Below are 23,278 nucleotides of genomic sequence, written 5' to 3' on the forward strand. Positions count from 1 at the left end.
CTGGTATAAAGCTTAAATAAAAAATAAGACGAAACAATCATTGTTAGAAATGTTTCCTTGGCATTGTTGAGGTACTAAAATGGCTCAAACAAAACTGAAATAAAAATAAAGCTGAATAGAAATACTTAAAAGAAAACACGATAAAATTAAAATAAACAGTACACACACATTTTTAGGACAAAAATAAATAACATTCACGCAGTTTCCTATAAATAAACAAAACAATTAGTTTATTTATGTTTGTTATTTCGCTTCACAGTAGACTGAATGAATGAATGCCTCTCTACAAATGGCCGCGCGGGTTTGACGACTTTCACTGTGGATGGCAACTAAACCCGCGCATGCGCATTAACCGCGTCCGAGTGCCCGATACAAGATGGCGGAGTCGGTGGGGAGGGAGAGGCGGAGGCGGGTCCGAACCGAATAGAGCAAAGCCTATTGAGGACTCCCATCAAACCTCTCCAAGGTAAGGGATTCAGCCATCGAAGCGCAGCACTAGACCTATGGGCGCGTGGCGGAATGCTCGGGGCACAATAATATCCCCACGGTTGCTGAAAACGTGCGCAGTGCACGCAATAAACTGACATTATAATGCGCAGTGAGCGCGGCGCCTATATGCGAGAGCGCGCGCCATCTTGTCGACCGTTTCCACTAAGCCAAAGTGCGCGCCTAAAATTTTTGGTCGTAACGGTCGAAAATTGACGGGATTAAAACTCAATAAATGAGCAGTTTGACACTCTATGGTGATGGCCCTATGTATCCTCGTCCTTTCTGTGCCCAAATGAAGCCAGATGCCACGCCACTTGGTCTTATTTTACCTGCTCTATCCAGCACATCAGCTTGTGCTGCCGTGCTAGCTCTTTGTTGGATGTTTTTCTCCTCCTCCTTCGGGTTTGTTTTCGGGCGGCTCGATCTGGGGTGGGCGGCGTAGCAGGCGCATGCGTGCCCTTCTTTCGCTCATTTGCGCTCTTATTAACGACGATAAACGCTGTAAACACTTTCGTTGAATAAATACATGATGAATGGCATGATACCCTGTGTTATTAACCAACTGGACTCACTGTGATACTGTACAATCGTAGTGCGATCCGATAATACTGTACCATGTCAACGCCAGTGCTTTTTGAATGGTTTATTTGTAGGAAAAACGCCTTTTCTTAGATTGAGTGATAAATTACTACCGGTGTCATTTAAATGCATGCCAACTCGGGCCAGCGAAATACATTTTAACCGTAAGGTGCCTTTACGTTTACCATGGTATCACTATGATACTCATCTGAAGTAAAGAGAGAGTGTCACTGATTGACTATTTTAAAACATTACCTTCAGTGTAACGCTACCATACTGAATATTTGCCTATGACGTACCATATTTTCGTATTTTTCGTATGGCACAACGTCTACTAGAAATTACCATGGTAACTCTAGCCATATCTCATATCTATGAATAAAATGTTTTGTTTTGTTTTTTTACTCTGTATGTGTAACGTAACTGTTTGTGGATCCAAAGTTTCACTTTTATTATGTGAAGGTTTATTATTTCCCTGTAGTTTTTGTTTCTCATTCACCCAAAGCTGGTTTAAAGGCACAGCTCACCTAAAAAGTAAAAATCTTGTTAATTTATATTACAAGATACGGAAGAGGATTAGGGCCAAGTAATAATAAAAACTGACTATGGGCTGGTTATTTTTATGTCCACAACTTCATTACCTTTTAGGAATTAATAAAATTAAAAAGTACTGTTGACTTTTTTGTTTTGACGAGTTGAGACACCCAATACTTTGAAAAAATAAATGTATTTTGCCTTCAAATGACTTTGTGTTCTTTTGACCTAATCAAAAATTTATTATTGGAACTTTAATCTAAGTTTAGGATGTGATTATTTTTTTTTATTTTTTTTATTTTTTTTTTACATGCCATAATGTCAGACCCAACCAAACACAACATTTAGGGTTAAAGGGTTTGTTCAACCAAAAAAAAAAAAAAATTATCCCGTAATTTACTCTGCCTCCATGTCATCCTATGTGTGTATGACTTTCTTTATTGCTCTATCCTCTGCATTTGTCAATACGTCATGCGTCGGGTCAGAGTTCACTCTTCGGCCAGAACTAGACTCGCGTACGGCATTTACCGGAAGCCAGTGATTATAGTTAATAATAATGTTAAAAATATGGATATTTTTCTTATAAAAACACATGGCTCACCTCAGAAGGCCTCTATTAACCCCCATTAGAGCTGTATGGTTTACTATTATAATGTGCTTTTTTGAGCTACAAAATCTCAGGCTCTATTCACTCCCATTATAAAGCTTGAAAGAGCCGAGTATATATATATATGAAGAGTTCAGATGCAAAAGCCTCTAAATGCCATTTGAAATTTTCTTCTTTAATGATTTGTATTAAACTTGTATATTTAAGTTCAGTAATTTCACTTAAATAACAATTAATAGGTAATTATCATTGCCATTTAAGTGAAATCACTGAACTTAAATATACAAGCTTGATAAAAATTATCATTCTAGAAGAAAATTTCAAATGGCACTTAGAGGCTTTTGCATCTGAACTCTTCATATATATATATATATATATATATATATATATATATATATATATATTAGGGCTGTGCAAAAATTCATTGCGATCGATCGCATCCAAAATAAAAGTCTGTGTTTACATAATATATTTGTGTGTGCTGTATATAATTATTTTGTATATATAAACACACACACATGCGCATGTATAGACCATTTCACAAGATGTAAACAACACTGGTCCAGAAGCACTTCCTGTTTCAGTTTGTAACTGTTTTCTTTATTTCACATGTAAAGAAAACATCTTAAAGATGTTTGTTTAACTTTCTGATTCAGTTTTATATGTTCTGTTGGTTGTATTTTATCCCAGCTTTTATGTAGTGTTAAAAAACTGAAACAGGAAGTGCTTCTGGACCAGTGTTGTTTACATCTTGTGAAATGGTCTATATATTTAAGAAAATGTGTTATTCATATATAAAATATTTATATTTATATAATATAGATTATGTATTTATATATATATATATATATATATATATGAAGAGTTCAGATGCAAAAGCCTCTAAATGCCATTTGAAATTTTCTTCTTTAATGATGATTTTTTTTATCAAACTTGTATATTTAAGTTCAGTGATTTCACTTAAATGGCAATGATAATTACCTATTAATTGTTATTTAAGTGAAATTACTGAACTTAAATATACAAGATTGATAAAAAAATCATCATTAAAGAAGAAAATTTCAAAGGGCATTTAGAGGCTTTTGCATCTGAACTCTTCATATATATATATATATATATATATATATATATACAGAATTTAAGTGCAAATAATTGTTAAATATATACATGCATGCATAGGTATTTATATATACAAAATAATTATATACAGCACACACAAATATATTATGTAAACTCGACTTTCATTTTGGATGCGATTAATGGCAATTAATTTTTGCACAGCCCTAATATATATACATATCATTTTTAATTTTTTTTTTCAGTAAGAAGAAAGTCATATAGGATGGCTTGAGGGTGAGAAAATTATGGGATAATTGTTATTTTTGGGTCAATTAACCCTTCAGAATGACCTTCAGTCCTCTCAGAACTGCAATGCTTTCATTTTGTAAAGATGAAACCTTTTTTGTCATAAGACGGGACAAATGAGGAGCTATGACGAGTGAAAACCACGGAACAGTAAAGGCAGATCCGCCAATGGTCATGTCGCCCACCGGGTCCACGTCACAGCCGGCTCCATTATCGCCCTCGACCAGCAAACCCATCCAAGAGCTCCCAGGTCCGTATCTGTGAGGCTTATGTGACCAATAATCCCTATGCAGCTACGCATCTCATTTTGTAAGTTTCCCTTTCAGATGAGATGATTCAGGCTGGATGGTCCAAATGTTGGAGTAAACGGGAGAATCGGCCATATTACTTCAATCGGTTCACTAACCAGTCGCTGTGGGAAATGCCTGTCCTTGGGCAGCACGACGTCATTGTAAGTTCAGCCTTCTAAATCTCATTATTATGAGTGTAACATTTAATTTAGGACAAGGCAGGGTTTTTTATACAGTTTCTTTATATATAACACCAGATGTGTAATAGTTTTCCTGTATTATATTTTGTTTCAGCTTTATTAGTGAAAACAATTTTTAATAATGTAATAACAACCCTGTCGTGTGTTTGCTGTTGTTTCAGTCGGATCCTCTAGGGTTGAACGCGGCTCCGGCCTCTGGCGAGGCATTGAGCGACGCAGGTCTGGGAAACGGGCAGCGCAAAAGACATCCGTCAGAGGATGCTTCTCAAGCGGGCCCTAATAGTTTCAAGAGGCCAAAGGTCAGATTTCTTCCTTCCTAAGTAGCATGCTTATTTGATAATACAGAACAAATAGTGAATACATTTCCTGATTTTTCTTTGATTTCAGGTTGAGATTCCTGTCACTCCAACCACTCCCACTGTCCCCATTTCTCCCAGCACGCCAGGAGTCAAACCCTGGGCCAACGCCACCGATGATAAACAAAGCCAGGCCGGGGTCCCCGCGCCGGCTCCGTACCGGCCCTCCGTGTGAGTGTGGAGTTCATCTTTTCCAATTCGTTCCAGTCACTTTGGCTGAAAGCGTCTGCTTTAACAGGGTCCCCGCGGGTCCTTAAAAAGTCTTAAAACGTCTTAAATACAATTTTCACTTTTTAAGGCCTGAAAATGTCTTAAAATATGAAATTTCCGATTAGGAGGTCTTAAATTTCACATACGGACCTTAAATTTCTTGTCCGACTCGTCATCCGTTTTGTTTAGTTTTTTGTTTAAAGACGAGCGTTAATGCTTGGTTGCCAGATTTAAATAATTAAATCCCAAGTCAGAGCTTTTCTGTTAAAAGAACATGTTTTCTACCCCGTCTTTTCAATAGTATCTGGCGCCCATGCGCACTCTACACTGCTGAAGAAGCGCGGATGATCTGAAAACAGTTCAGTGTTCAGTGATCTTCATTTGAGATTATCTACTTAAATTAATTAAAGTGTCATTCAGTTGGTCTCTATTCTGTCACGAGCTGTTTGTGTGACTAAATCTGCGATCAATGCAGGCTAATATCCAGCAGTGTTTTTCATGTTGATCATATTATTGCTGTTTTGTAACGAAAGCCACTGCAGCACACAGTGGTGATTCGAATTCGTGAGATTTAATGACCTGTTCATAAATACAGCCACGTGCTTTGTTAACATGTTTGTTACTGATGAATGAATGACTCATAAAGTCGCCACCTACTGGCGACTTTAATTTAATATTTAAAAGTGTCACCTCGTTTTTACCATCATTGGATATTTATTGAACATTGTTTTATTGAAAACATTATTTATTTTATTAAAGTATTTATAAAGGTAAATAAAATTAACTGGAAAAAATCGATTAAAAGGGGCAGATATTGTCCATAAATGGAAAAGTTGTGACGGCAGTCTGAGTGCAAGAGGGGTTACGGTGTTCTAAAAAATTGGGGAACCACTGAACTAAGGAACAGGGATATGTAGAATTGCACAAGTCAATACAGCCTGTTACCTTGATTCAAATGTCTCCATAAGCTTAATTGAATTGGCCTAAAGCGAAAAATTATAATGTCATTTTTTGTCTAAAGACTACATATAAAATAGCTACCAAAATGAATGTCGGTAACTGAAGTTTGACTAAAAGTAATGACTACAAGTTGACAAAAAACGCAATGACTTTGTCAACTACAACTAGGCTGCCAAAATTAACACTGTCGTGTCGTGCTGAACATTTTCCTTTTCTTGTCGTGGTAAAGTCTTAAATTTGCCTTTTAGAGGACTTAAAATGTCTTAAAAGTCATTAAATTTGTTGTTAAAAAGTCTGCAGATACCCTGTTTAACCTGTTATAGGGATTTTTGGGTGAACTATCCTTTAAAGGGACAATATGCAAGATTTTTTCACCACTAGGGGTCGCTAACCTCTTAACCAATAACAAAGGCGTATATTGATGACGTATATTATGCATTAAGCGGAATTATGGATATTGACGTCGAGCTGATGGATCTCTCTGTCGCCATGGTTACTGTTGCAGTACTAGGTCAAACCTGGCGGAAACCGGGGGTAACGCGGATATGACGTCATTGACTGGCGACTCCTCACCCCTGCTCGCACGCCCCGTTTCCTTGGTTAAAATCACAATTTTCTCATGATTTACAAATAGTTGAAAACATTTTGGGATATTGTAAGTAATCAACTAAACTAAATATATAACATTTTCCTAGTGGTTTTTGGATATTTTACTGCAAAAATCCTGCATATCGTACCTTTAAATTAGGTACCATTCGAAAGCATGAGCACTCAAAATTCATCCTGTGAAAACTGTTTAAATCGGGCATTGCGTTACAATGGAAATAGTACTTTAAATCCTTATAATGTGCACATTTTTAGTGAAAACAACTTCATATTTGAAACACAACTTGGTTAGTAGAGCTGCACGATTCTGGATAAAAATAGAGATCATCATGATTCTCCCCTAAATAACATAGCATGTAATTTACTTGAGGTTCTGACGAAATGTTAATTGCTGCAGTCTATTTAAAACTATTATTTTAGCAGTTTGAATGAATGATTCATTCACTCATGAACACAGATGTTTTATTACAGGATGAATCAGTTGCTGCATCCCAATTAGCACACTATCCGTCCTAAATAGTATTCGACGACGTGCGTTGGACGAGGATTCGATTAGAACTACAAATACAAATAAAAAGTGTAAAAAAAAACTAAACTACGACCATGGCGGATGTGACTCCTATAGAGAGCTTTAGATAAAGGGGTTGGAGTGATTGATTATCAGTATTTATTAGGGGTGTAACGGTACAAAAATATCACGGTACCTCGGTTTTAAAGTCACGGTTCGATACAGTAGAAAGAAAGAATTTGTTAAAAGAAAAAATATTTTTAAATAAGTTTGGGTTTTTCTACATCTTGAAACTTTCAGGTTTATAAATGGGAAATTGAGGATGAACAAATAATGTTTTGGTCATCACATTTAGAAATAACATTTAAATATATATATTTTTTGGCTGTCAAATGATTAATCACGATTAATCACATCCAAAATAAAAGTTTGTGTTTACATAAAATATGTGGTGCACTGTGTATAATTATTTTGTATATATATAAATACACATACATGCATGTTTATTTAAGAAAAAAATATTATTTATTTATAAAATATTTATATATAATATAAATCTATATACATGAAAATATTTCTTAAATATATACAAGCATATGTGTGTATTTTTATATATATATATAATTATACACAGTGCACCCACATTTATTATGTAAACAAAATTTATATTTTGGATGCGATTAATCACTTGACAGCCCTAATATATTTATTTCTATAATATTTGAGTTTTGAAGTGCTAAAAAAAGATGTGTGACGTATTTGAAAGCATTTCACTATTCCAGCCAAACTGGTGGTTCCAGTTAGTGTTACTATATTAAATCCATTGTGATTGTTGCTGGTCTGTGGACGTAAAGTATTACTAGTTCATTCACGGCACAATGTTTCTCCTGGTTTCCACGTCAGCACTGTTTGATCTAATAGAGATATCGGAGAAATGTGAAATCTAGCTTCTCACTCGATTTTGCAGTGAACTTTTGTAATGATGCTTTTGGTCATTAAGTTTTAAATGCATCATTATGCAAATTGCAAACACATGAGGAGAGTCTCCGCATGAAAACCCCCCGACTGGCAGATCAACATGTTACAACATTTCTCTCAGAAACGGTAGGAAATTAAATGTGGAGGATTTTAACTGTGACGAGATGATTGACAGAGCAGTTTAAACGTGACTGGATGCATGTAACTAACCGAGAGACTGATTTACTCTTATTTTGTTGCTGCCGTAGACATCAGTGTTTATATTAGAGCCAGACCGATATTAGGCATTTTCCAAAATATCGGTATCGGCAGTTATAATGGCCGATAAATGAATATTTAAAAATAAAATAAAAACATATGAAACAAGCTTCAATCATCTCTCCTTGGCCTGTTATATGGAAAATGTATGCTTTACAATTTGCAGTATGATGTTATCTATTGCTAAATTATGGCTCATCATAGACTAGCTAACCACAAAGCTAGCTAATGCCACTATCATCAGTGGAAGACCGCTAACGTTAACATTAATGAGCTTGGAAACAACAATGAACTTTTCTGCCTAAATAAAGTAAAGATTGCCGTATTTATAACTAGCATATCTCTAGTTACAGTCAAGTTATACTTGCGAGGAGTGAACATTTAGACATAGAGAAAAATTATCAAACGTATCTTGTGCAGAAAAGTTAGCTTTTCTTTTACACGTGTGTGAAATCCAGCAATATTTAATAAATAAAAAAATATCGGCCGATATATCGGATTTTAAAACCCAAAAATATTTGTATCGCATCGGCCTTCAAAATCCTTTATCGGTCGGGCTCTAGTTTATATCCGAACTGTGTATACTTTTATTCCAGTACTTGTGTAATAATTTTGAAGTATTGTAGACACAGGCGAATCATTTGTGTTTGAATCGAGATTGCGCCCTTATAACAATTGACCTATGGCTAAGCCACTTACTCGGACACACGGTCAACATTCGGGGACAGGCGCTACTTTAGTATTAGTTGGTGTCGTGGTCTACCGCATAACTTAATCCAGAGCAGACACTTATCTCGGTTGAGATGTGGTTTGGGCAAGGGTAAAAAACACACACCGTCGCCCAGCCTCTCGGGAACCTAGTGTCGGAGTAGTTGCATGTACCCCATGTTCACCGTTTGACCATTTTATCCTTGAAATGACAAGAAAAAAACAAATGAAAACTGATTAACTGTAATGCATTTCAATAGACGTGGAAGCAGTGTATTGGGTTAGCTGCGCACTGTGATTGGCTCATTGCGTTTGAGGGCGTGGCTTAGCCATAGGTGCAGACTCATGACTTTGATTTCCTAGTTATTTTGGAGTTCATAGTAAGCTGTTGAGCTCTATTGATATGATACGACTCTTCGCCTTGACGTGTCTGAACTGGTCTTTGTGTTTCAGAGTGTACTGGGACCTGGACATTCAGACCAACGCTGTGATCCGAGAGCGGGCCCCTGTCAACCACCTCCCACCACACCCGGAGATCGAGTTGCAGAGAGCGCAACTCACCACCAAACTGCGGCAGCACTACCACGAGCTGTGCTCTCAGCGCGAGGGTGTGTGAGACGCAGCTGTCGTGTTTTACTAAATATGTCCCCTACAGTGTAGCAAAATCAGCCTCAGCAATGGCAGCCACCTCCATATTCACAGCCCGTTTTATTCTGAGTAAAGGTTAACTCTTTATGAATGCGCTGCAAAGCTGCCGGATGGAAAGTAATATTGAAACTGCAGCTGTCTCTTAAATGCTGTGCTATAAAACATTTGGCTGATGAGGATGAGCTCCATGTATATTTGTTACTAGTTTATACACGTTATATACTGGTGTCTACGGAGGCGTATTGCTACGGAGGCGTATTGCATTCACTTGAAGAAAAAAACAATCTACTCTGTTTTTCTGAATTAATGAGTTAATTTTCCATGAGAAAAAAAAATTTGCTCTGTTTTTCTGAATTAACGAGTTAATTTTTCATGAGAATTTTTTTTGCTCTGTTTTTCTGAGTTAATGAGTTAATTTTTCATGAGAAAAAAAGTTTTTCTCTGTTTTTCTGAATTAATGAGTTAATTTTTCATGAGAAAAAAAGTTTTTCTCCGTTTTTTTAAATTATGAGTTAACTCCTTAATTCAGAAAAACAGAGCAAAAAAAAATCCATGAAAAATTAACTCGTTAATTCAGAAAAACAGAGCAAAAAAAAAATCCATGAAAAATTAACTCATTAATTCTGAAAAACAGAGCAAAATATTTTTTTTCTCATGAAAAATTAACTCATTAATTCAGAAAAACAGAGCAAACTTTTTTTCTTATGAAAAATTAACTCATTAATTCAGAAAAACAGAGCAAAAACTTTTTTTCTCACGAAAAATTAACTCATTAATTCAGAAAAACAGAGCAAAAACTTTTTTTCTCATGAAAAATTAACTCGTTAATTCAGAAAAACAGAGCAAAATTTTTTTTCTCATGAAAAATTAACTCATTAATTCAGAAAAACAGAGCAAAAACTTTTTTTCTCATGAAAAATGAACTCGTTAATTCAGAAAAACAGACCAAAAATTTTTTTTCTCATGAAAAATTAACTCGTTAATTCAGAAAAACATAGCAAAAAAAAATTTTCTCATGAAAAATTAACTCATTAATTCAGAAAAACAGAGTAGATATTTTTTCTTCAAGTGAATGCAATACGCCTCCGTAGGTGTCAGTAGAATGTTGTTGTTTTTATATTCAGCTTGGATGCATTAAATTGATCAAAAGTAACAGTAAAGTCATTTATAATGTTAGAAAATATTTGTTTTCTAAGAATCCTGTGAACTGTTTTCAACATTGATGATAATCATAAATGTTTCTGGAGCATCAAATCATCATATTAGAGTGATTTCTGACGGATCATGTGACACTGAAGTCTGCATATTCAAATAGAAAATGGTTATTCTAATACTATTTCACATTATTACTGTAATTTTGATAAGTAAATAAATGCAGCATTAAAGGAGTAGTTCACTTTAAAAAAAAAAATTTGATGATAATTTACATCCAAGATGTCCACGTCTTTCTTCAGTCGAAAAGAAATTAAGGTTTTTGATGAAAACATTCCAGGATGTTTCTCCATATAATGGACTTCAATGGGGACCAAACGGTTCAAGGTCCACATGAGAGTTTCAGTGCAGCTTCAAAGGGCTTTAAACGACACACGATGATGAATAAGGGTCTTATCTAGGACCCTCGAGTCATGACTCGAAAAAAGATTTGTTCATTTTGATGAACGAGTTCAAACAGGAGAGTCACAACAGAGCAAGGCGAGCATTTGAGCTTATAAAACTTAATTTTTGGGAAAAAAAATTTAAATGAGCGATGGTTTCGCTAGATAAGACCCTTATTCATCGTCTGGTGTCGTTTAAAGCCCTTTGAAGCTGCACTGAAACTCTCATTTGGACCTTGAACCGTTTGGACCCCATTGCAGTCCATTATATGGAGAAAATCCTGGATTGTTTTCATCAAAAACCTTAATTTCTTTTCGACTGAAGAAAGAAAGACATGGACATCTTGGATGACAAGATGTTTTTAAAGTGAACTAATCCTTTAATGAGCAGAAGAGACTGCTTTCAAACACAAGTCCTGCTGACCCTGAACTTTTGAATTGTGTAGCTGTAATTTAGAGATTTATTATTTAGGAATAACTTGAGATTGGCTAACTTTTCAGGCATCGAGCCTCCGCGGGAATCCTTCAACCGCTGGCTTCTGGAGAGAAAGGTGTTGGATAAAGGTCCGGATCCGCTCTTGCCCAGCGAGTGCGACCCGATCATTTCCTCGTCCATGTTCAGAGAGATCATGAACGACATCCCCATCAGGTACTAAAACATCACTGTTTGTGCATAATTCAGTATGGAAATGCTTTTCTAACTTGCTTCCCAACAATGTTAGGCTCTCTCGCATCAAATACAAGGAAGAGGCCAGGAAACTCCTGTTTAAATATGCAGAGGCGGCCAAGAAAATGATTGACTCCAGGTAATTATTCGTGCTGGTCGCTAAGGTTTTGAGACTAACATGAACGTTGCATGAGAGAATATTTCATGTTTGCACAGAAATGCAACTCCTGACAGTCGGAAGGTGGTGAAGTGGAACGTCGAGGACACGATGAACTGGCTGAGACGAGACCATTCTGCCAGCAAGGAGGACTACATGGTACATTCTCACTTTTGTTCAGAGCTGCCTACCTAGACAGCATATTAAGGCGCACATGTGCATGACGGTAATGGATCCTTCCTCAGGATCGGCTCGAGCACTTACGGAAGCAGTGCGGCCCTCACGTGGCGGCTGTGGCGAAGGACTCTGTCGAGGGCATCTGTTCAAAGATCTATCACATCTCGGCAGAATATGTGCGCAGGATCCGCCAGGCTCACCTCACTCTACTTAAAGAGTGCAACATCTCAGGTATTTGAAATAAATCCTGTGGTGGGAAAAAGATGTGTTCTAACATTTAAAAGGCAGCTATTTTTTCATATTTAATTACTCAATTTATACTGTGACACATTAACATTATAAATGAGTGAGTTTCTATTGTTACATTGTTTTTTTTTTCTCTATTCAATAGTACTGTAGGCATGTGATGCTATCAAATTTTCATGTTACGATAATTGCTTAAGCATTTATCATGGTATACAGTATTATTTCAATATGATATTATCATATTGAAAAGTGTCATACTATAACCGGTTTGATAACTTTTTTCTTACAACAAAAAGAACTCTGAACATTTAAATATAATAAAACAATAAACAAAAATGTATCAAGTAAACAAATGTTTCAAAAGAATTATAAAGAACAATAGGTAACACTACAATAAGGTCCAATTAAGTGAACATTAGTTAATGCATTAACAATGAACGAGCAATAGCTGCATTTGTTACAGAAGTTATTGTTCTTTGTTAATGTTAAATAAGTACAACTACTCATTGTTAGTGTAGCCCTCAAAACGTATTCACTTTATAGCCCTGTAATTGTGGACAAATGTGGGCACAGAGGACTCCGGTGTGATCCTAATTTTTATTTATTATAAATGTTATATCACTGTCTTTGATAAAGTTTTGTCTGTCCATTTATGGTGTTTTTTTATTTTTGGGGGGTATTTTTGAATTTATTTACTTCAAAAAGTACCATATTTTCTAGGTAAATTATGCTTATTTTTATGTTTTATTTTTTTAACTACATTAAAATATCATTACAATAAGTTCTTAGAGCTCAAACCTAAAGATGAAGTGACTTTGCTGTCTTATTTTAGAATACAGTTTTTCCCATTCATTTCTATGGGTGCCCATTTTTGACCCAAATACAAGATTAAGGACGGTTTTTTCACCCACTTAACATTGTAGAATTGAGTCAAAAAAAAAAAGTGTGCCATTATAAAATAGATGATGCAAAGTGTTTTGCTTACACTTGCTGGTCTGAGTTACAGAATCACGCTGAGCCTCTGGTTGCATTTCATTATATAGACAGAAACCGCTTTCACATCTGCTAACAATGCGAATTTGCATTCAGAGTTTACACCTTTTGAGAGCAGTTGGCCATTTCCCAGGAAGACCCACCCTCCTTAGTGTGCAAGTTATCTCTAAACTCTTAAACTGTATTAGGGATGATTTTTTGCTGATATTTGCTCTTGGGTTGAGCCCCTCTGAACTACTCTTCTTGCTTTAAAGTGGACGGCACCGAGTCGACGGAGGTTCAGGACCGGTTGGTGTATTGTTATCCAGTCAGACTGTCCATCCCGTCTCCTCCTCAGCCGCGCGTTGAGCTGCACTTCGAGAACGACTTGGCTTGTCTGCGGTATAAAGGGGAAATGGTGAAGGTCAACCGTGGTCATTTTAACAAATTGGTGTGTACACGCTAACACAAGCTCAAAACCAATTAAAAGATTAATTCACTTTTTTTTTTTTTACTTTTGCTGATAATTGACTCACCCCCATGTCATCCAAGATGTCCACGTCTTTCTTTCTTCAGTCGAAAATAAATTAAGGTTTTTGATGAAAAAATTCCAGGATTTTTCTCCATATAATGGACTTCAATGGGGTCCAAACGGTTCAAGGTCCAAATGAGACTTTCAGTGCAGCTTTAAAGGGCTTTAAACGACACCAGGCGATGAATAAGGGTCTTATCTAGCGAAACGAGCGCTCATTTAAAAAATGGGGTCCAAACTCGTTCATCAAACTGAACAAATCTTTGACTCGAAAAAAGATTTGTTCGTTTTGATGAACGAGTTCGAACAGGAGATTCACGAACGCGCATCACAGAAAAGAGCAAGGCGAGCATTTGAGCTTATAAATCTACAACTTTTTAATTTATTTTTGAAATGACCGCTCGTTTCGCTTGATAAGACACTTATTCATCGTCTGGAGTCGTTTAAAGCCCTTTGAAGCTGCACTGAAACTCTCATTTGGACCTTGACCCGTTTGGACCCCATTGAAGTCCATTATATGGAGAGAAATCCTGGAATGTTTTCATCAAAAACCTTAATTTCTTTTCGACTGAAGAAAGAAAGACATGGACATCTTGGATGACATGGGGGCGAGTAAATTATCAGCAAAAGTTTTTTTTAAAAGTGAATCCATTAAAACCAGAAACTTACACTAAATTGGATTCTTATGTTGTTGCATTTTTATCTCTGGCATACACAGGAATTCCTTTATCGATACAGCTGCATAGATGACCCAAGGTTTGAAAAGTTCTTGTCTCGTGTGTGGTGCCTTATCAAAAGATACCAGGTAAGACTCAAAGTCACATGTATTTGTAAGCAATGAGGAAAGCAAATGCGGCATCAATGTGTTTCCACCCTCTTGTGGATTACAGGTGATGTTTGGCTCTGGTGTGAACGAGGGGTCTGGCCTGCAAGGGGCGCTACCCGTCCCCGTCTTTGAGGCTCTCAACAAAAAGTTTGGAGTGACCTTTGAGTGCTTCGCTTCTCCACTGAACTGCTATTTCAAGCAGTTCTGCTCCGCGTTTCCAGACATTGACGGCTTCTTTGGATCTCGAGGGTATGTGAATCTTGATTGACACACAATGAAAAGTGACCTTCCAACAGATAGGGATGTCACGGTACCAAAATTCCACTAGTCGGTACCGATACCATCTTGGTACCAATTTCGGCACCACAGCACTATTTTACAAATTGATTTAACTATTTGAAAAGATTTTTTTTTTTTATTAAATTCAATGACTTTATTATTTTTGACGGTAAATGTATGAAAGCATTGAAGGCTACGTGCTGTTTAAATGAAAATATTGACGATATTGAGAAATATTGCTTATAAAAAAATCAAGTGAAAAATAAGCAACCTTCTACGCACTTATTATTATTATTAGTAGTAGTAGTAGTAGTAGTATTTTTAATTAATGAAGTAGTTAAATCTATTGTACAGTAGCCTAATATAATTATTTCTGTCAATTTCTTTAAGTTAAACCAAACTTTTATTTTGTACGGGTTGCCGTGAAGACCTTTGAGTTTATGTGCGTGTGTGATATGACGATAGTTTTTCTCAAATGAAACGTTAAAATGCTCATTAAGTGACTTTTGGAGATGAATGGAGTCATGAATCATGTCATCATCTCGTAACATATTTTGGGTGAACGTGAACAGCGTACAGTATTACTGCCTGATGAATGTTACTGTGATTCTGGTGTCTGTAAACGCACACTCTCGGTTTAACTTCGCTCAATAGGGTGCCAGATTTCTATACAGCCATCCTGGAGAAAAAACAGATAAAATACACATAAACAGGCCTTAATATGTAGCGAAAAAACACCCAATCTGGCAACACACACCACCAGTGTCTGTTAGTATGTAGTCGACACAGCATCGAGGAGGCGTCCTATGATCATTTAAACAAGTTTTATGACAAGGTCGCTGAGGATGGGAAAAATATTACATTTACATTTCAAAATTGTGAAGTATGTATTCAATTTGTGAACTGAACTTTGAACTGGTTCATGTAGAAAGTGAACTTTCCCAACACTGTATATATGTTTGTGCCACAAATGAAATTAAATTATTAGGGCTGGGTATTGAGACAAATTTCACAATTCCATTCGATTTCGATTACGATTCGATTCAATATTGATTATTTTGGATATCAATTACAATAAATGGCAATTATTCTCAAGGGAATCAAATCTCTTTACTAATGCTGTAAACTATGGGAGTCTAGTTGTAGCCTATAGGCTTCATTAGTCTAATGAAGGTAATAATGAACTGTTTTGTGGCTATACAAACACTTAAATTACACTTTTATTTATATTTATAATAAGCAGATTAAATGAAATATAAACATTTAAATGGTGGCTGTCATAAAAACTTGCCAGATTTATTCAAATATGCATTAAATATTGAAGAACACTAACGAGTGTGGACTAACGAGTTTATGTGGGTTTTCTGAGGTAAATATGACGCTACATTGATTACAAGCTGTTTAACTGACGTCTTTCCACGGTTGAAACGCTGATTGAGCGAATCAATGAGACATGATACGGATTTCGATAAGTTGTACTCTATCTTTAACACACTTTCAGATGCTCATTCATGTTTATTTGGCGCTGTGACTGGTATTATTAACCCGGAAGAGAGATCAGCGCTGCCGCTTCTCTTGAGCCACAGCGCCAAAACGCTATTTATGTTTTTGAATTTCTAAAGAAAATGGACGTAATTTGAAAATTGAGACTTTGTTTCATATCAATAGTAACAAAGGACAAAGATTATTGCGATGTTTTTGGATGCGCGCAGCCGCGATACAATGTCCCATTCATTCAAATGAAACAGGACGACTAATCGATTCTTGAGATTTAAGAGTCGATATCGGTTCGTAAAAATGAGAATCGATTAATATCGAGAAATCGATATTTATTACCCAGCCCTACAAATTATAATTAATCTGTTATTGCCGTTGTATAAAAGCAAGCGTTACCGTTTGTCCTCACAGGCCGTTTTTCAGCTTCTCTCCGGCCAGTGGCTCATTTGAGGCAAACCCGCCGTTCTGTGAGGAGCTCATGGACAACATGGTGACACGCTTTGAGGTGTGTGACTCAAATTCATGAACCTTGAATATGGTGATATAAAATGCCCGTTACTGATTCTCATTGTGTTTATCTTTCTCAGGATCTTCTGGAACGCTCCAGCGAGCCTCTGTCCTTCATCATCTTCGTGCCCGAGTGGCGTGACCCGCCGACCCCTGCGCTGACACGGATGGAGTCCAGTCGCTTCCGAAGGCACCAGATGGTCGTGCCCCCCTTCGAGCACGAGTACCGGAGCGGCTCGCAGCACATCTGCAAAAGGTCAGACGTTTGTTTTGGTTGGGCTGGGAAAAACATTTTCAAATACAAAAGAAGTCAAACATGTCAGATACGCCTTTTTGTTGCTCTATATTGATGTAAAGAACTGATTTATGTGAAAAGTGCTTTAAAGGTTGACTCTTTTTTTTTTTTTTTACATAATATTGAGTTTAAATTGTATCACTGGGCAGCGTTTTGAATGTACATTTTTAAAAAAAAAAAAAGGAAAAGAGAAATTGTTGCTACAATTGGACTTGCGATTATAAACACTACAATGGTGTTTTTTTTTATTTTTTTGCCATGTTAATACGCATGTAGTAATTCGTATTGTATACTATCACTTTATTAGACCCAATCACTTCCATCTGTAAGTACGTATAGGTTTGTTTTTTTTTTCACTGGACTATATTGTCTTGGGAAATGGCTTTTATATTCGGTTTAAAAGCATTCCAGTGGTTTGACACGTAATGTAACCCAGTTTGCCATTTTTAAAATCCAACGTAACATCACATTGAGCATCGGGCACTTGTTGGATTTCCTAATCCCTGAGTGGATCACCAGCAAAACTGTAGATGTTGTACAGAACATGTTGTTTTCCCCACACAGCTGTTGTGAGTCTATTTGAAAAGAACACAAAAGATGTCTTTTTCACCATGATTTTCTTTTTTTTTGTTTTATTTTATTATTTAACTTTTTGGTTCTAAACTGTTAATGAATTATAGAATTTATGAAATAGTTGTTTTAACCCTTGTGCATCAATTAAAAAAAGTTACACATAGGTAAAAAGAGGACAAAAATGTCCATGTCAAAAAACTGTCATAAAAATGTGACGCTTTGGAGTTTGGTATCATTTTAAAGAAGACCCTTTGCAGATTATTGCTGATGTAAAAAAATAATAATAAGTAAATCCCCAAAAAAGTTATATAGGTATAAGTTTATGATAATTATTTATAAAAAATATTTTATATATTATATATATTTTATAAAACAGGTTGAACTCAAAACTGCAATAAAATCAAAGACATAAATCTAAATAGGTTGTGTTCCAAATTTTAGGATGATATCTCAAAAAATGAGCTTTCGGTAACAGTTTGTTTGGGTGTAGTAACATATTTTCCCCATTGGGTGGCAGCAAAACCCCACTGGAGCTCACAGTGATTGGATTTGAATTTGCAGTTTTTTTCTCTCTCAGTATTACAAACACACACATGCGCACACACACACATACTAACCACACTCCGACATCCATACCAACACACCCACACAAATATTGTTGCCTAATTTATCCAGTTGGCTCTATAATATGCCGAACCAGAAAACAGGAATAAAGCGAAATTTGTTTATAGGCCAAACATAAAAATAAATGGCACCATGTGATAAAAAATAGTAAAAAATAAAATTTTGAAGCCTTGCCAACAGAATGAAAGCCTCTTAACAAAGATTGCATAATTTTATAGTTAACTGAACCGGGGATTAAAAATGTCAGTTTTAATGGGTTTCAATGGGGACGTTTTTGTCCAAAAGGCGCTATGAGGGAGTATTTTTTGTACCTAATGCAAAAAATATTTTTTTTAAGAAAATGACGGTGAAATAGTAAAATTCCAATAAAAATAAACACCTGTGCCAAGTTTTTTGCAGTTAGCTTTAACACAGGCAAAGTGATCAAAAAAACAAAACTGAAAAGGACAAAAATGTCCATAAGGATGCACAAGGGTTAAACTAAACCAAAGTGTTATTAAAAAAGGAGGAAATGATCTTGTATCTTTAAAGTAGAACCGTGTACGATTGCATCAAGTAATGCATAAAGTGTAACCAGCAAAAACATCCATTTATCCATAACTTTATTTTTATAACTCATATTTGCCCCAAAATGCCACTTAAGCCCCTCGGGCTCCAAGCCCTAAAATGAAAAACGGTGGAGTATCCCTTTAACGTGTAGGTGAATTGCCCTAATGTGAGACATTTTATATTGCGATGTGTAACTAAAACATTAAATCCACAACCAATACCATTTTAAAACCCCCAGTATGTCTTCTAATCAAATCAAAAGAGAAAATTCAGATAAGCCATTCATAAGAGAAATTATAGACATATTAGTGCTCTCCAAATTTGTTAAAACTCTGTCATTAGCCTTCGGATGGTCCTGTTTGATGATTGCTCCACCCTCAAATATGATTAGACATTTGATAGGACATGTGATTTTGATCACATTGATTTGATTTGATTTGATTTATTGGTTTATTTAAAAGGGGACAGTGCAATTTCACAAAACGCATGAACAAACATGGTTAAAAAAGCCAGAATTAGCCAAAAGGCTATTTTTCATCTGTAGTCCCCTGGCCAAGATGTAAAAAAGCATCACAATACAAACAAGAAAATACATTTATAGGTCTATAGCAAATATCTAAATAACACTATAAGATAACATAGGGTACACTATGCCTATTACAATAATAAAATACACAAAAACACATTTACAAAAAGACTATATATTAAATATATAATACAGCTCTTGGTTCGGCTTTTAATGTTGGCAGACATAATTGTTAATAAGCCAAATTTTCACGTTTTTTGTAAAAGCCTTGTAAATATTGAGCTGTCTAACCTCCTCAGGTATACATGACACCACAGCTTTGTCTAACCCATATTTTCACCTACAAAACAGTAAACCTTAGGTGTCCCACACTAGGGCAATTCACCCTAAATAAAATTTCTCAATGTAAGATTTTGGTCCCATCACCCACCTTGCTCTATTTCCTTGTTCTAGTGGTGTTTCATTGCTTGTTTACTGCACAAAACGGATGTTTTAACTTTCCTGGCTTTGTGTCTCTCAGAGAAGAGATGTACTATAAGGCCGTCCATGGAACCGCAGTCATTTTCCTCCAAAACAATGCCGGCTTTGCCAAATGGGAGCCCACTACGGAGAGGATCCAGGAGCTCCTGGGGGCGTACAAGGTCTCCGGGCGTTCGTTGCCCTCCCCTGGTCCCTCTTCAACCAGTACCGGAGATAAAGACTCCAAACCGGCCCAGGAACGAACCCCTAGGGGTCAAGACAACAGCAGTCCTGTTGACAAGACTGCACCGGACACAACAAACATTTAGACACGGCGCTGGGCGTGTGGACACGTGTATGTATGTTCATGGGATCGTATGAGAGGTGTAATATTTGGTTTGGGTGTTCACGCGAGAAGACTCGTGTCTGTTTACTTTCTTCCGCATCTATTATTTAATATTATTTGTTTTAGAGGTTTGATTCTCATTTTTTTTATCAGTGTATAGATAGTTTGGTCACTTTTTTTTGTTTTTTAAGAGATGGTAAATGTAGTCAAGCATATCATATTCTTTCTTTTTTGTTGCTGTCGTTGGCCTTTTTGGATACGTCTCATCAAACCATGTCATTTCACACCAAGATCAAGAGAAAAATATTTTGCATAAAGAAAATGAAGCGTTTTAACTTCAATAACATCATTTTCATTCATTATACAGTGATTATTTACTGTATTATTACAGTTTAAAGGCTACTGTTACAATGCTATTTAAAAATTAAATGAAATGTATTAGCATTGGGGTATCTTTACTGAAATACATTCTGCATACTTTTTTTTCCCCATTTATAATATATAGAAATGAAGAGTTCAGATGCAAAAGCCTCTAAGTGCCATTTAAAATTTTCTTCTAGAATGATCATTTTTACCAAGCTTGTATATTTAAGTTCAGTGATTTCACTTAAATGGCAATGATAATTACCTATTAATTGTTATTTAAGTGAAATCACTGAACTTAAATATACAAGCTTGATAAAAATCATCATTTAAAGAAGAAAATTTCAAATGGCATTTAGAGGCTTTTGCATCCGAACTCTTCAAATATTGTAACAATGCATAAAAATAGGCTTCATTTTCCAAAACAAAATAACATTTCTTTCCGCTGCTTTTGGAGTGAAACATGACGGGCTTTGTGACGTTCACGCTTTAACGTTATGCTTTTCTCACTGGCAGGAAGATGAAGCTGAATATGAATCTTTTTCGATAATTCTGTGTCAGAAGACGATCGGCGATCAGGCAGCTATGTTTAAAAGCCTTCATCATGACATCATGCTTCTCGGATCAATAGTTGGCTCCTGTTACACCCATTTGATAGGCGTTCCTTTCCAAGTGGAGTGGTTATGTTTGGTTTCTTCATGATAGAATATGAATTGTACGTGATGATAAAAGAAATGCAGAAATCTGCAGTTAAATCCAGCCCGTTTTCTTTTATTCCTAAAATATTGTACAGAACACAATAGCAAATCTGAAATAGTTTTTTGTACCTTTATTGCGCTCTTCTTTTCTGTACAGTACAAGCCTGTGTGAACCTTAAGTCCTATCGTGGCATTCCGGGTCACATCAATTGTAGCATTTAGCGAGTGGAAAAAGACAATTTCTTATTAGTTACGAAAGCATTATTCCAACGGTTTGTGGTTTTATTGAAAAATGATTTAGCTCCTAAATATGCCGTACGCCCCTCGTTTTTCTCCGGTGAGTCTACCTCTCATTTCGGGTGTTTTATAATTGAGAGCACCGACACCTGGAACGAAACTCGAACGAAGAAAAGCAAACAAACTTCTTCTAATAAATGCATCGGCGTCCGGTTATTCGAATTGGTTGCTATTGCCTTGATTTCGTGTATGTGAAAAGTGCTTTAAAAGTTGACTCTTTTTTTTTTCTAATCATAGAAATTTGTTTACATAATATTGAGTTTAAATTGTATCACTGGGCAGCGTTTTGAATGTACATTTTTAAAAAAAAAAAAGGAAAAGAGAAATTGTTGCTACAATTGGACTTGCGATTATAAACACTACAATGGTGTTTTTTTTTTTTTTTTTTTTGCCATGTTAATACGCATGTAGTAATTCGTATTGTATACTATCACTTTATTAGACCCAATCACTTCCATCTGTAAGTACGTATAGGTTTGTTTTTTTTTTCCACTGGACTATATTGTCTTGGGAAATGGCTTTTATATTCGGTTTAAAAGCATTCCAGTGGTTTGACACGTAATGTAACCCAGTTTGCCATTTTTAAAATCCAACGTAACATCACATTGAGCATCGGGCACTTGTTGGATTTCCTAATCCCTGAGTGGATCACCAGCAAAACTGTAGATGTTGTACAGAACATGTTGTTTTCCCCACACAGCTGTTGTGAGTCTATTTGAAAAGAACACAAAAGATGTCTTTTTCACCATGATTTTCTTTTTTTTTTTTATTATTATTTAACTTTTTGGTTCTAAACTGTTTATGAATTATAGAATTTATGAAATAGTTGTTTTAAACTAAACCAAAGTGTTATTAAAAAAAGGAGGAATTTATCTTGTATCTTTAAAGTAGAACCGTGTACGATTGCATCAGTAATGCATAAAGTGTAACCAGCAAAAACATCCATTTATCCATAACTTTATTTTTATAACTCTCTTTTTGTTCTTTGTTTTCTTACAAAAAGTGTGTTTAGGTTTTTATTGTGCATGACCTGATATTTTGCATTACAAAAAAAAAAAAAAAAACCAACAATATATAAATTGTACAAATCTATATTGTTTAGTTAGTTGTACGCTTTGCCACACTAGGCTTTTAAACGATTTGCATTTATCAGTCATGTTGATTGATTTATATTTGGTCGCCATTGCGTTTGTTGATTCAATGTCCTTTAAAATGCCATGAATGTCTCCCCTGTAATCTTATTCTGAAAAAGACAAAGATTCAGTGAATGTAAATATGTCTGTGCTTATATAATTTGTTTCTTCTACCTGTATATTATCCGTGTTGTGGCATTTCCCATCACCTAAAGTGGTATAAAGATTTTCCTCTGAATCAGAAAAGCTCTCAGTAAAATATTGAAATCATAAACCTATCCCTGGCTATCTCTGTTATTATATTTATGATACAGACTTGGTCTTGGCTGGTGCTCACACAAGTGTCTTCTGCTTGAAATTTGTTGAACAAAAAGTACCAATGGTATTACGTATGGGAAATTGCACCGTGGTAATCTTGTAGTTCTGTGCAATTTCATAGTACATATTGTAGTTATTTAGTGGCATTGGGGCACGTTGACGGCTAACGTATTTTTTTTTTTTTAACGACATAGATACCTTTGTGTGAAATACACACCGATAGCAAATCGTGAAAGTATGGCGTTGTATTGAGAACAGTTTTATATTAGAAATGTAACATTTGTCGAGAAAATATTTCTCTGAACTGAAATGTCGCCACAACAATAATGGCCGCCCGATCTGTGTG

General features: G+C 35.8%; 1 protein-coding gene across 2 annotated transcripts; it reads left to right on the top strand.

The window, feature by feature from the left end:
- The first annotated feature begins 241 nt into the window (after positions 1-241).
- pcif1 (phosphorylated CTD interacting factor 1) lies at positions 242-22,892 on the top strand. Of its 2 annotated transcripts, none has more exons than XM_039692824.2 (16): positions 242-466; positions 3,660-3,824; positions 3,901-4,025; positions 4,226-4,363; positions 4,452-4,591; positions 9,102-9,256; positions 11,393-11,540; positions 11,614-11,697; positions 11,775-11,874; positions 11,961-12,123; positions 13,386-13,561; positions 14,361-14,447; positions 14,533-14,717; positions 16,656-16,749; positions 16,832-17,007; positions 19,839-22,892. In XM_039692824.2, exons 2-16 carry the CDS (start codon positions 3,701-3,703, stop codon positions 20,104-20,106), a joined length of 2,163 nt encoding a protein of 720 aa, XP_039548758.1. In that variant the 5' UTR covers positions 242-466; positions 3,660-3,700; the 3' UTR covers positions 20,107-22,892. The 2 variants fall into 2 exon arrangements, with proteins under 2 accessions (XP_039548758.1, XP_039548757.1); XM_039692823.2 differs by having other exon boundaries at positions 243-466; positions 3,682-3,824.
- Positions 22,893-23,278: the final 386 nt, after the last annotated feature.

The sequence above is a fragment of the Pimephales promelas genome, chromosome 8, assembly GCF_988280905.1.
Source record: "Pimephales promelas chromosome 8, fPimPro1.hap1.1, whole genome shotgun sequence".
Classification (NCBI taxonomy): Eukaryota; Metazoa; Chordata; class Actinopteri; order Cypriniformes; family Leuciscidae; genus Pimephales; species Pimephales promelas.

Excerpts from the sequence above, each read along its gene's own strand:
- pcif1 (XM_039692824.2), top strand. The coding sequence starts at position 3,701 with ATGACGAGTGAAAACCACGGAACAGTAAAGGCAGATCCGCCAATGGTC. Across the intron at positions 12,124-13,385 it reads TAAAGAGTGCAACATCTCAG|TGGACGGCACCGAGTCGACG; the intron begins GTATTTGAAATA and ends CTTGCTTTAAAG. Across the intron at positions 17,008-19,838 it reads TCGCAGCACATCTGCAAAAG|AGAAGAGATGTACTATAAGG; the intron begins GTCAGACGTTTG and ends TGTGTCTCTCAG.